Genomic DNA, 13,669 nt, shown 5'->3' on the forward strand with positions numbered 1-13,669 from the left:
TAAACCCGAGGCAGTGAGCCCAGTGCACTGTGTAAACCCGAGGCAGTGAGCCCAGTGCACTGTGTGAACCCGAAGCATTGAGCCCTGTGCACTGCGTAAACCCGAGGCAGTGAGCCCAGTGCACTGCGTAAACCCGAGGCAGTGAGCCCAGTGCACTGCGTAAACCCGAGGCAGTGAGCCCAGTGCACTGCGTAAACCCGAGGCAGTGAGCCCAGTGCACTGTGTAAACCCGAGGCAGTGAGCCCTTTGCACTGTGTAAACCCGAGGCAGTGAGCCCTGTGCACTGTGTAAACCCGAGGCAGTGAGCCCAGTGCAACTGTGTAAACCCGAGGCAGTGAGCCCAGTGCACTGTGTAAACCCGAGGCAGTGAGCCCTGTGCACTGTGTAAACCCGAGGCAGTGAGCCCAGTGCACTGTGTAAACCCGAGGCAGTGAGCCCAGTGCACTGTGTAAACCCGAGGCAGTGAGCCCAGTGCACTGTATAAACCCGAGGCAGTGAGCCCTGTGCACTGTGTAAACCTGAGGCAGTGAGCCCTGTGCACTGTGTAAACCCGAGGCAGTGAGCCCAGTGCACTGCGTAAACCCGAGGCAGTGAGCCCAGTGCACTGTGTAAACCCGAGGCAGTGAGCCCAGTGCACCGCGTAAACCCGAGGCAGTGAGCCCTGTGCACTGCGTAAACCCGAGGCAGTGAGCCCAGTGCACTGCGTAAACCCGAGGCAGTGAGCCCTGTGCACTGCGTAAACCCGAGGCAGTGAGCCCTGTGCACTTTGTAAACCCGAGGCAGTGAGCCCAGTGCACTGCGTAAACCCGAGGCAGTGAGCCCAGTGCACTGCGTAAACCCGAGGCAGTGAGCCCTGTGCACTGTGTAAACCCGAGGCAGTTAGCCCAGTGCACTGCATAAACCCGAGGCAGTGAGCCCTGTGCACTGTGTAAACCCGAGGCAGTGAGCCCATTGCACTGTGTAAACCCGAGGCAGTGAGCCCAGTGCACTGTGTAAACCCGAGGCAGTGAGCCCAGTGCACCTTGTAAACCCGAGGCAGTGAGCCCTGTGCACTGTGTAAACCCAAGGCAGTGAGCCCTGTGCACTGTGTAAACCCGAGGCAGTGAGCCCAGTGCACTGTGTAAACCCGAGGCAGTGAGCCCAGTGCACTGTGTAAACCCGAGGCAGTGAGCCCAGTGCACTGTGTAAACCCGAGGCAGTGAGCCCAGTGCACTGTGTAAACCCGAGGCAGTGAGCCCTGTGCACTGTGTAAACCTGAAGCAGTGAGCCCAGTGCACTGTGTAAACCCGAGGCAGTGAGCCCAGTGCACTGTGTAAACCCGAGGCAGTGAGCCCTGTGCACTGCGTAAACCCGAGGCAGTGAGCCCAGTGCACTGTGTAAACCCGAAGCAGTGAGCCCAGTGCACTGCGTAAACCCGAGGCAGTGAGCCCAGTGCACTGCGTAAAACCGAGGCAGTGAGCCCAGTGCACTGTGTAAACCCGAGGCAGTGAGCCCAGTGCACTGTGTAAACCCGAGGCAGTGAGCCCAGTGCACTGTGTAAACCCGAGGCAGTGAGCCCTGTGCACTGTGTAAACCCGAGGCAGTGAGCCCAGTGCACTGTGTAAACCCGAGGCAGTGAGCCCAGTGCACTGTGTGAACCCGAAGCATTGAGCCCTGTGCACTGCGTAAACCCGAGGCAGTGAGCCCAGTTCACTGCGTAAACCCGAGGCAGTGAGCCCAGTGCACTGCGTAAACCCGAGGCAGTGAGCCCAGTGCACTGCGTAAACCCGAGGCAGTGAGCCCAGTGCACTGTGTAAACCCGAGGCAGTGAGCCCTTTGCACTGTGTAAACCCGAGGCAGTGAGCCCTGTGCACTGTGTAAACCCGAGGCAGTGAGCCCAGTGCAACTGTGTAAACCCGAGGCAGTGAGCCCTGTGCACTGTGTAAACCCGAGGCAGTGAGCCCAGTGCACTGTGTAAACCCGAGGTAGTGAGCTCTGTGCACTGTGTAAACCCGAGGCAGTTAGCCCAGTGCACTGCGTAAACCCGAGGCAGTGAGCCCAGTGCACTGCGTAAACCCAAGGCAGTGAGCCCTGTGCACTGTGTAAACCCGAGGCAATGAGCCCAGTGCACTGTGTAAACCCGAGGCAGTGAGCCCAGTGCACTGTGTAAACCCGAGGCAGTGAGCCCTTTGCACTGTGTAAACCCGAGGCAGTGAGCCCAGTGCACTGCGTAAACCCGAGGCACTGAGCCCAGTGCACTGCGTAAACCCGAGGCAGTGAGCCCAGTGCACTGTGTGAACCCAAGGCAGTGAGCCCAGTGCACTGCGTAAACCCGAGGCAGTGAGCCCTGTGCACTGTGTAAACCCGAGGCAGTGAGCCCTGTGCACTGTGTAAACCCGAGGCAGTGAGCCCAGTGCACTGCGTAAACCCGAGGCAGTGAGCCCAGTGCACTGCGTAAACCCGAGGCAGTGAGCCCAGTGCACTGCGTAAACCCGAGGCAGTGAGCCCAGTGCACTGTGTGAACCCGAGGCAGTGAGCCCAGTGCACTGCGTAAACCCGAGGCAGTGAGCCCTGTGCACTGTGTAAACCCGAGGCAGTGAGCCCTGTGCACTGTGTGAACCCCTGGGACTGGGCCCAGCACATTGTGTGAAGCCCAGGCAGTTGGCCCAGTGCACTATGTTTATCCCTAGACACTGGGTCCAGCAAACTATGTTTATCCTTAGGACTGGAGACACTTTGTGAAAAGCCATCAATGGTGTATGTGACACATAAGGTTAAGTTCATTCTGACAGATCTCCTTTTCTTCTTGGCAGAGTGGTTTGCTTCAAGTAGTGACAGTCGCATCCTGAGAGACCTGGACAACACGTCTGTGGTCGAGGATGGTCGAAAGAAACTCAACACTGTTGCCCATTGTAAGGTGAGGAGCAGCCAGTGAGTTCTTCCCACAGTTGCATTTCCCCCCTCACTTCGTTGACCTTTTCTAGGGTGCTGACCAATGAGGGCTAACTTCCTTATCCAAATACCAATTTGCCAGGTGTGAGTGAGTGTTGTCAGCTTGTTTTCCATGAAGTTCCTTACAAACAAGCTTGCTGCCTCATCTATCTGTCTGAGACACCCACTGACCTTCAAGTCCGTCTGCCTCCCTCGGACACTGACTAACCCCTTACACCATCTGCCCTCGTCAGACATTGATTGACCCACGAGTTCGTCTGTCTCCCTCAGACACTGCCTGACCCCTTACTCCGTCTGTCTCCCTCAGCACTGACTGACCTTCGAGTCCACCTGTCTCCCTCGGACAGCCCAATACCCTAATCTGTCTCTCAGATACTGACTAATCCTCGAGCCTGTCTCTCTCAGGCATTGCTAAGTAAATTAAACTTCTTTAAAACATTATTTTTTGATTTTTTGCAGGCTTACAGGTATCTTGAATATACCTCCATGTGTCAGAAAGTGACTAAAATATGAAATAAATATGTGAAATGATGAGAGATATGATGGAAGCATCACTGCGTCTCTCTGGCACACAGTACTGGATGAACCATAATTACTTATTCTTAAATATTGGGAAGACTGAAGCCATTGTCTTCAAATCCCATCACCATTCTTCTTCTGAGTGATTGATTCAGGCTGAACCAGATTTTTGTAATGTCTGTTTGACTCTGACTGAGCTTCCTATCCCAATACTGACCATCACCAGACCAGCTGCTTCTACCTTGATAACTTCACCTGCCTCCGCCTGTTGTCTCAACTCAGCTGCTGATGAAACCCTTTCATTCCTCTGGACGTCTATTCCAACACTCTTCTGGCCCCCTGCACCCGCCCCCCCACTCTATAAATTTGCACTCATCCAAAACTCAACTACCCATATCTCAATTTGAGCCAAGTCTCGTTCACCCATCATCCCCGTGTTCACAAGACCATAAGACATAGGAGCAGAAATTAGGCCATTAAGCCCATCGAGTCTGCTCTGCCATTCAATCATGGCTGATAAGTTTCTCAACCCCATTCTCCCTCCTTCTCCTTCAGTGACCTACATTAGGCTCCTGCACCATGTAGGCCCCCACTTCAGAATTGTCATCCTCATGTTTAAGTCTGTCTCTGACCTCACCACTCCCTAATCCAGTCTCACAACCCTCCAAGATATTGGTGTTCCTCAGTACGTTCCCTCACCATTGGTGCCTAGGCCCTAGGCTCTGGAATTCTCTCCTTACACCTTTCAACCTCCCCACATCACTTTCCTCCTTTAAGACACTCCTTAAAATGAGGTCTTCTGGTCACCTGACCTAATGCCTTTCTGGGTGACATTTTGATTTCGAAAGCTCCTGTGAAGCACTTTGGGCTTTTTTATTCCATTGCAGGGTGAAAGTTGTTGTTATGTGCCTGTCAGCCCTGTGATTGTTGAATGTGGGCTGTCACAGCCATGGTAATAATGCCTTCTGACCTTTCAACTGTCTCTAGGTCCCTGATGGAGCCTCGTTGGCCATGAGCTTGAAAGACAAGTGGGACGGCACATTAGGGCGAGGTATGTCCGGGTGAAGCTGGAACTCTAAGCTGGGACTTCAGTTATATGGAATGTTCCAGAATCAGAGAGAGGGGTTGATACAAGGAATATTCCAGAGGTAAAGACAGGGGCAGTGAACATTCCAGGGGGTAAATATGGGGCGGTGAACATTCCAGGGGGTAAATACAGGGGCAGTGAACATTCCAGGGGGTAAATATGGGGCGGTGAACATTCCAGGGGGTAAATACAGGGGCAGTGAACATTCCAGGGGGTAAATATGGGGCGGTGAACATTCCAGGGGGTAAATATAGGGGCAGTGAACATTCCAGGGGGTAAATATGGGGCGGTGAACATTCCAGGGGGTAAATATAGGGGCTGTGAACATTCCAGGGGGTAAATACAGGGGCAGTGAACATTCCAGGGGGTAAATATGGGGCGGTGAACATTCCAGGGGGTAAATACAGGGGCAGTGAACATTCCAGGGGGTAAATACAGGGGCAGTGAACATTCCAGGGGGTAAATATGGGGCGGTGAACATTCCAGGGGGTAAATACAGGGGCAGTGAACATTCCAGGGGGTAAATACAGGGGCAGTGAACATTCCAGGGGGTAAATATGGGGCGGTGAACATTCCAGGGGGTAAATACAGGGGCAGTGAACATTCCAGGGGGTAAATACAGGGGCAGTGAACATTCCAGGGGGTAAATATGGGGCGGTGAACATTCCAGGGGGTAAATATAGGGGCTGTGAATATTCCAGGGGGTAAATACAGGGGCAGTGAACATTCCAGGGGGTAAATATGGGGCGGTGAACATTCCCGGGGGTAAATACAGGGGCAGTGAACATTCCAGGGGGTAAATATGGGGCGGTGAACATTCCAGGGGGTAAATATAGGGGCAGTGAACATTCCAGGGGGTAAATATGGGGCGGTGAACATTCCAGGGGGTAAATATAGGGGCTGTGAACATTCCAGGGGGTAAATATGGGGCGGTGAACATTCCAGGGGGTAAATATAGGGGCAGTGAACATTCCAGGGGGTAAATATAGGGGCTGAAAACATTCCAGGGGGTAAATATGGGCAATGAACATTCCAGGGGGTAAATATAGGGGCAGTGAACATTCCAGGGGGTAAATGTAGGGGCAGTGAACATTCCAGGGGGTAAATATGGGGCGGTGAACATTCCAGGGGGTAAATATAGGGGCTGAAAACATTCCAGGGGGTAAATATGGGCAATGAACATTCCAGGGGGTAAATATAGGGGCAGTGAACATTCCAGGGGGTAAATATAGGGGCAGTGAACATTCCAGGGGGTAAATATAGGGGCAGTGAACATTTCAGGGGGTAAATATGGGACAGTGAACATTCCAGGGGGTAAATATAGGGGCTGTGAACATTCCAGGGGGTAAATAAAGGCGCTGTGAACATTCCAAGGGGTAAATATAGGGGCTGTGAACATTCCAGGGGGTAAATATGGAGCTGTGAACATTTCAGGGGGTAAATATGGGGCTGTGAACATTCCAGGGGGTAAATATAGGTGCTGTGAACATTCCAGGGGGTAAAAATGGAGCGGTGAACATTTTAGGGGGTAAATATAGGGGCCGTGAACATTCCAGGGGTAAATATAGGGGCTTTGAACTTTCCAGGGGGTAAATATGGGGGCTGTGAACATTCCAGGGGGTAAATGTGGGGTTGTGAACATTCCAGGGTGTAAATATGGGGTTGTGAACATTCAAGGGGGTAAATATAGCGGTTGTGAACATTCCAGGTGGTAAATATAGGGGCTGTGAACATTCCAGGGGGTACATATGGGGCTGTGAACATTCTGTGGGTAAATATAGGGGCTGTGAACATTCCAGGAGGTAAATATAGGAGCTGTGAACATTCCAGGGGGTAAATATAGGGGCTGTGAACATTCCAGGAGGTAAATATAGGAACTGTGAACATTCCAGGGGGTAAATATAGAAGCTGTGAACATTCCAGGGGGTAAATATAGGGGCTGTGAACATTCCAGGGGGTAAATATGGGGCTGTGAACACTCCAGGGGGTAAATATAGTGGTTGTGAACATTCCAGGGGGTAAATATAGTGTCTGTTTACATTCCAGGGGGTAAATATAGGGGCTATGAACATTCCAGGGGGTAAATATAGGAGCTGTGAACATTCCAGGGGGTAAATATAGGGGCTGTGAACATTCCAGGGGGTAAATATAGGAGCTGTGAACATTCCAGGAGGTAAATATAGGAGCTGTGAATGTTTCAGGAGGTAAATATAGGGGCTGTGAACATTCCGCGGGTAAATATAGGGGCTGTGAACATTCCAGGGGGTAAATATAGAAGCTGTGAACATTCTAGGGGGTAAATATAGGGGCTGTGAATGTTTCAGGGGGTAAATATAGGTGATGTGAACATTCCAGGGGGTAAATATAGGGACTGTGAACATTCCAGGGTGTAAATATAGGGGCTGTGAACATTCCAGGGGGTAAATATAGGGGTTGTGAACATTCTGGGGCTAAATACAGGCTACGAATCATCCGGGGGATAAATAAAGGGATTGCAAATGTTCCAGGGGTTAAATACAGAGGCTGTAAATAATTCAGGGGGTTAATACAGGGGCTTGGAATGGTCCGGATAGGGGTAAATACTGGAACTGTGAATAGTCCGGGGGGTAAATACAGAGGTTGGGATTGGTCTCGGGGGTAAATATAGAGTCTATAAATGTTCTGGGAGTGGTGGGATAAATACCGGGACAGTGAATAGTTCGTGCTGGGTGGGCTAAATAAAGGGGCTGTGAATGGTCCGGGGGTTAAATGTAGGGACTGTGAATGTATCTGGGGGGCTAAATAAAGGGGCTGTGAATGGTCCGGGGGTTAAATGTAGGGACTGTGAATGTATCTGGGGGGCTAAATAAAGGGGCTGTGAATGGTCCAGGGGTTAAATGTAGGGACTGTGAATGTATCTGGGGGGCTAAATAAAGGGGCTGTGAATGGTCCTGGGGTTAAATACAGGGACTGTGAATGGTCTGGGGGGTAAATACGTGGCTGATAACAGAGCTGGGCCATGTCTGTGTGGAGGGTAGTGGAAAGCTGCAGTCCTCTCCTTGGGAATCTGGAGTCAATTAAAATTTCACAGCTGGGATTGGGAGATTTTTATAAGGTAAGATCGTTAGCAGCATTTTAGCAGGAGTGGGCCATTCAGCCCCTGAAGCCTGTTCCACCATTAATGAGATCATTGCTGATCTATACCTTAAACACATTTTATCCTCCTGTGCTTGAGGGGCTGAATGGACTCCAGTTATGTTCTGAGTACGAAGGAATAAAGACAAGAATATAAATACAACTGTGAAGAAAAAGTGAGGCCTTCTATTGTGAGGAGAAGCAGGTGGTCAGCCCTAAGAATCAAATCCGATCCTTCCAATGAAGTTCGAGATGTTGACCTAAGTTAAGAAACTTAGAAAGCAGAGGATTGAGAGATATAATTGTGTCCAAGCAACCGACTACTCCAGCCATGTCCTAGAAACCCAATATTCCAGCCGTGTCCTAGCAACCCACTACTGCAGTCCGTGTCCTAGCAACCCAATAACCAGCCATATCCTAGCAACCCACTACTCCAGCCATATCCTAGCAACCCACTATTCCAGCAATATCCTAGCAACCCACTACTCCAGCCATATCCTAGCAACCCACTACTCCATCCATATCCTAGCAACCCACTACGCCAGCCAGGTCCTAGCAACCCAATATTCCCGCCGTGTCCTAGCAACCCATTACTGCAGCTGGTGTCCTAGCAACCCACTATTCCAGCTGGTTTTTAACAACCCACTATTCCAGCCGTGTCCCAGCAACCCACTACTTCACCGTGTGTCCTACCAACACACTAAACCAGCCGGGTCCTAGCAATCTGCTACTCCAGTGGTGTCCAAGCAATCCACTACTGCAGCCCGTGTCCTAGCAACCGACTACTCCAGCCCATGTCCTATCAACCCACTACTCCAGCCCATGTCCTAGCAACCCACTACTCCAACCCGTCTCCTAGCAACCCACTACTCTAGCCTGTGTCCTAGCAAACCACTACTCCAGCCCGTGTCCTAGCAACGCACTACACCAGTCATGTCCTAGCAACCCACTACTCCTACCGTATCCTAGCAAACCACTACTCCAGCTCATGTCCTAGCAACCCACTAGCCCAGCCCGTGTCCTAGCAACCCGCTACTCCAGTCATATCCTAGCAACCCACTACTCCAGCCGTATACTAGCAACCCACTACTCCAGCCCATGTCCTAGAAACCCACTACTCCAGCCCATGTCCTAGCAACCCACTGCTGCAGCCCGTGTCCTAGCAACCCACTACTCCGGCCCATGTCCTAGCAACCCACTACACCATCCCGTGTACCAGCAACCCACTACTACAGCCCATGTCCTAGCAACCCACTACTCCAGCCCATGACCTAGCAACCCACTACTCCAGCCCATGTCCTAGCAACTCATTACTGCAGCCCGTGTCCTAGCAACCCACTAATCCAGTCATGTCCTAGCAACCCACTACTCCAGCCGTCTCCTAGCAACCCACAGCTCCAGCAGTGTCCTAGCAACTCGCTACTCCAGCCCATGACCTAGCAACCCACAACTCCAGCGCATGACCTAGCAACCCACTACTCCAGCCCATGTCCTAGCAACCCACTACTCCAGCCCGTGTCCTAGCAACCCACTAGTCCAGTCATGTCCCAGCAACCCACTACTCCAGTCATGTCCTAGCAACCCACTACTCCAGCCGTATCCTAGCAACCCACTACTCCAGCCCATGTCCTAGCAACTCAGTACTCCAGACCATAAACTAGTAACCCACTAATCCAGCCGTGTCCTAGCAACCCACTAATCCAGTCATGTCCTAGCAACCCACTGCTCCAGCCGTCTCCGAGCAGCCCACTACTCCAGTCATATCCTAGCAACCCACTACTCCAGCCATGTACTAGCAACCCACTACTCCAGCCCGTGTCCTAGCAACCCACTACTCCAGCCCATGTCCTAGCAACTCCCTACTCCAGCCCATGACCTTGCAACCCATTATTCCAGCCCGTGTCCTAGCAACCCACTACTCCAGCCGATGTCCTAGCAACCCACTAGACCAGCCCGTGTCCTAGCAACCCACTACTCCAGCAGTGTCCTAGCAACCCGCTACTCCAGCAGTGTCCTAGCAACCCACTACTCCAGTCATGTCCTAGCAACCCACTACTCCAGCCGTATCCTAGCAACCCACTACTCCAGCCCATGTCCTAGCAACTCAGTACTCCAGACCATAAACTAGTAACCCACTAATCCAGCCGTGTCCTAGCAACCCACTAATCCAGTCATGTCCTAGCAACCCACTGCTCCAGCCGTCTCCGAGCAGCCCACTACTCCAGTCATATCCTAGCAACCCACTACTCCAGCCCGTGTCCTAGCAACCCACTACTCCAGCCCGTGTCCTAGCAACCCACTACTCCAGCCCATGACCTTGCAACCCATTATTCCAGCCCGTGTCCTAGCAACCCACTACTCCAGCCGATGTCCTAGCAACCCACTAGACCAGCCCGTGTCCTAGCAACCCACTACTCCAGCAGTGTCCTAGCAACCCACTACTCCAGCAGTGTCCTAGCAACCCGCTACTCCAGCAGTGTCCTAGCAACCCGCTACTCCAGCCCGTGTCCTAGCAACCCACTAATCCAGCCCATGTCCTAGCAACCCATTACTCCAGCCGTGTCCTAGCAACCCACTGCTCCAGCCCGTGTCCTAGCAACCCACTGCTCCAGCCCATGTCCTAACAACCCACTGCTCCAGCTGCGTCCTAGAAACCCACTACTTTAGCTGTGTCCTAGCAACCCACTGCTCCAGCCGTGTCCAAGCAACCCACTATTCCAGCCGTGTCCTAGCAAACCACTACTCCAGCCGTGTCCTAGAAACCCGCGACTCCAGCACGTTTCCTAGCAACCCACTACTCCAGACTATGCCCTACGAACCCACTACTCCAGCCCGTGTCCTAGCAACCCACTACTCCAGTCATGTCCTTGCAACCCACTACTACAGCCGTATCCTAGCAACCCACTACTCCAGCCCATGTCGTAGCAACTCACTGCTGCAGCCCGTGTCCTAGCAACCCACTAATCCAGCCGTGTCCTAGCAACCCACTAATCCAGCCGTGTCCTAGCAACCCACTAATCCAGTCATGTCCTAGCAACCCACTGCTCCAGCCGTCTCCCAGCAACCCACTGCTCCAGCCGTCTCCCAGCAACCCACTGCTCCTGCCCGTGTACTAGCAACCCACTACTCCAGCCCATGACCTAGCAACCCACAACTCCAGCCCATGAACTAGCAACCCACTACTCCAGCATGTGTCCAAGCAAACAACTACTCCAGCCCATGTCCGAGCAACCCACTACTCCAGCCCATGTCCTAGCAACCCACTACTCCAGTCATGTCCTAGCAACCCACTACTCCAGCCCGTGTCCTAGCAACTCACTACTCCAGCCCATGACCTAGCAACCCACAATTCCAGCCCTTGTCCTAGCAACACATTAATCCAGCCCTTGACCTAGCAACACACTACACCAGCCCGTGACCTAGCAAACCACTACTCCAGCCCGTGTCCGAGCAACCCACTACTCCAGCCCGTATCCTAGCAACCCACTAATCCAGTCATGTCCTAGCAACCCTCTAATCCAGTCATATGCTAGCAACCCACTACTCCAGCCGTCTCCTAACAACACACTACTCCAGCCAATGTCCTAGCAAACCTACTACTGCAGCCCATGTCCTAGCAACCCACTACTCGAGCCCATGTCCGAGCAACCCACTACTCCAGCCATATCCTAGCAACCCACTAATCCAGCCCGTGTCCTAGCAACCCACTGCTCCAGCCCATGTCCTAGCAACCCACTGCTCCAGCCCATGTCCTAGCAACCCACTACTCCAGTACATCACCTAACAACCAACCAATCCAGCCCATGTCCTAGCAAACCGCTACACCAGCCCATGTCCGAGCAACCCACTACTCCAGCCCGTGTCCTAGCAACGCACTACTCCAGCCCATGACCAATCAACCCAATACACCAGCACGTGTCCAAGCAACCCACTACTCCGGCCCATGTCCTAGCAACCCACTTCTCCAGCCCATGAATTAGCAACCCACTACTCCAGCCTTTTCCTAGCAACCCACTGCTCCAGCCCATGTCCAAGCAACTCACTACTCCAGCCCATGACCTAGCAACGCACAATTCCAGCCCTTGTCCTAGCAACACATTAATCCAGACCGTGACCTAGCAACCCACTACACCAGCCCGTGTCCTAGCAACCCACTACTCCAACCCATGTCCTAGCAACCCACTACTCCAGCCGAGTCCTAACAACCCACTACTCCAGCCTATGTCCTAGCAACCCACGACTGCAGCCCGTGACTTATCAACCCACTAATCCAGCCGTGTCCTAGCAACCCAGTAATCCAGTCATGTCCTAGCAACCCACTACTCCAGCCGTCTCCTAACAACACACTACTCCAGCCAATGTCCTAGCAAACCTACTACTGCAGCCCATGTCCTAGCAACCCACTACTCGAGCCCATGTCCGAGCAACCCACTACTCCAGCCATATCCTAGCAACCCACTAATCCAGCCCGTGTCCTAGCAACCCACTGCTCCAGCCCATGTCCTAGCAACCCACTGCTCCAGCCCATGTCCTAGCAACCCACTGCTCCAGCCCATGTCCTAGCAACCCACTACTCCAGTACGTCACCTAACAACCAACCAATCCAGCCCATGTCCTAGCAAACCGCTACACCAGCCCATGTCCGAGCAACCCACTACTCCAGCCCGTGTCCTAGCAACGCACTACTCCAGCCCATGACCAATCAACCCAATACACCAGCACGTGTCCAAGCAACCCACTACTCCGGCCCATGTCCTAGCAACCCACTTCTCCAGCCCATGAATTAGCAACCCACTACTCCAGCCTTTTCCTAGCAACCCACTGCTCCAGCCCATGTCCAAGCAACTCACTACTCCAGCCCATGATCTAGCAACGCACAATTCCAGCCCTTGTCCTAGCAACACATTAATCCAGACCTTAACCTAGCAACCCACTACACCAGCCCGTGTCCTAGCAACCCACTACTCCAACCCATGTCCTAGCAACCCACTACTCCAGCCGAGTCCTAACAACCCACTACTCCAGCCCATGTCCTAGCAACCCACGACTGCAGCCCGTGACTTAGCAACCCACTAATCCAGCCGTGTCCTAGCAACCCAGTAATCCAGTCATGTCCTAGCAACCCACTACTCCAGCCGTCTCCTAACAACCACTACTCCAGCCCATGTCCTAGCAAACCCACTACGGCAGACCGTGTCCTAGCAACCCATTAACCCAGCCCGTGTCCTAGCAACCCATTAACCCAGCCCGTGTCCTAGCAACCCACTATTCCAGCCCGTGTCCTAGCAACCCATTAATCCAGCCCGTGTCCTAGCAACCCACTACTCCAGCTGATGTCCGAGCAACCCAATTACTCCAGCCCATGTCCTAGCAACCCACTAATCCAGCCCGTGTCCTAGCAACCCACTGCTCCAGCCCATGTCCTAGCAACCCAAAGCTCCAGCCCGTGTCCTAGCAACCCATTGCACCAGACCGTCTCCTACCAACCCACTACTCCAGCCCATGTCCTATCAACCCACTGCTCCAGCAGTGTCCTAGCAACTCACTACTCCAGCCCATTACCTTGCAACCCACTATTCCAGCCCATGACCGAGCAACCCGCTACTCCAGCCGTGTCCCAGCAACCCACTATTCCAGCCCGTGTCCTAGCAACTCACTGCTCCATCCCATGACCTAGCAACCCACTGCTCCAGCCTGTGTCCTAGCAACTCACTACTCCAGCCCATGACCTAGCAACCCACTATTCCAGCCCTTGTCCTAGCAACCCACTACTCCAGCCGTCTCCTATCAACCCACTACTACAGCCCATGACCTAGCAACCCACTACTCCAGCCCATGCCCTAGCAACCCACTACTCCAGCCGAAGTCCTAGCAACCCATTACTCCAGCCCATGTCCGAGCAACCAACTCCTCCAGCCCATGTACTATCAACCCACTGCTCCAGCAGTGTCCTAGCAACTCACTACTCCAGCCCATGACCTTGCAACCCACTATTCCAGCCCATGACCTAGCAACCCA

The 13,669-nt window shown here is 53.0% G+C and overlaps 1 protein-coding gene across 1 annotated transcript in view; it reads left to right on the forward strand.

The window, feature by feature from the left end:
- plxnd1 (plexin D1) overlaps positions 1 to 4,515 on the forward strand; it is a 357,498-nt gene extending 352,983 nt beyond the window's left edge. The window contains exons 28-29 of the mRNA XM_041191644.1: positions 2,793 to 2,896; positions 4,438 to 4,515. Of these exons, the coding sequence (XP_041047578.1) occupies positions 2,793 to 2,896; positions 4,438 to 4,515 (182 nt within the window). The remainder of the gene's footprint in view (positions 1 to 2,792; positions 2,897 to 4,437) is intronic.
- The last annotated feature ends 9,154 nt before the right edge of the window (positions 4,516 to 13,669 follow it).

Source organism: Carcharodon carcharias, chromosome 7, assembly GCF_017639515.1.
Source record: "Carcharodon carcharias isolate sCarCar2 chromosome 7, sCarCar2.pri, whole genome shotgun sequence".
NCBI classification, from domain to species: Eukaryota; Metazoa; Chordata; class Chondrichthyes; order Lamniformes; family Lamnidae; genus Carcharodon; species Carcharodon carcharias.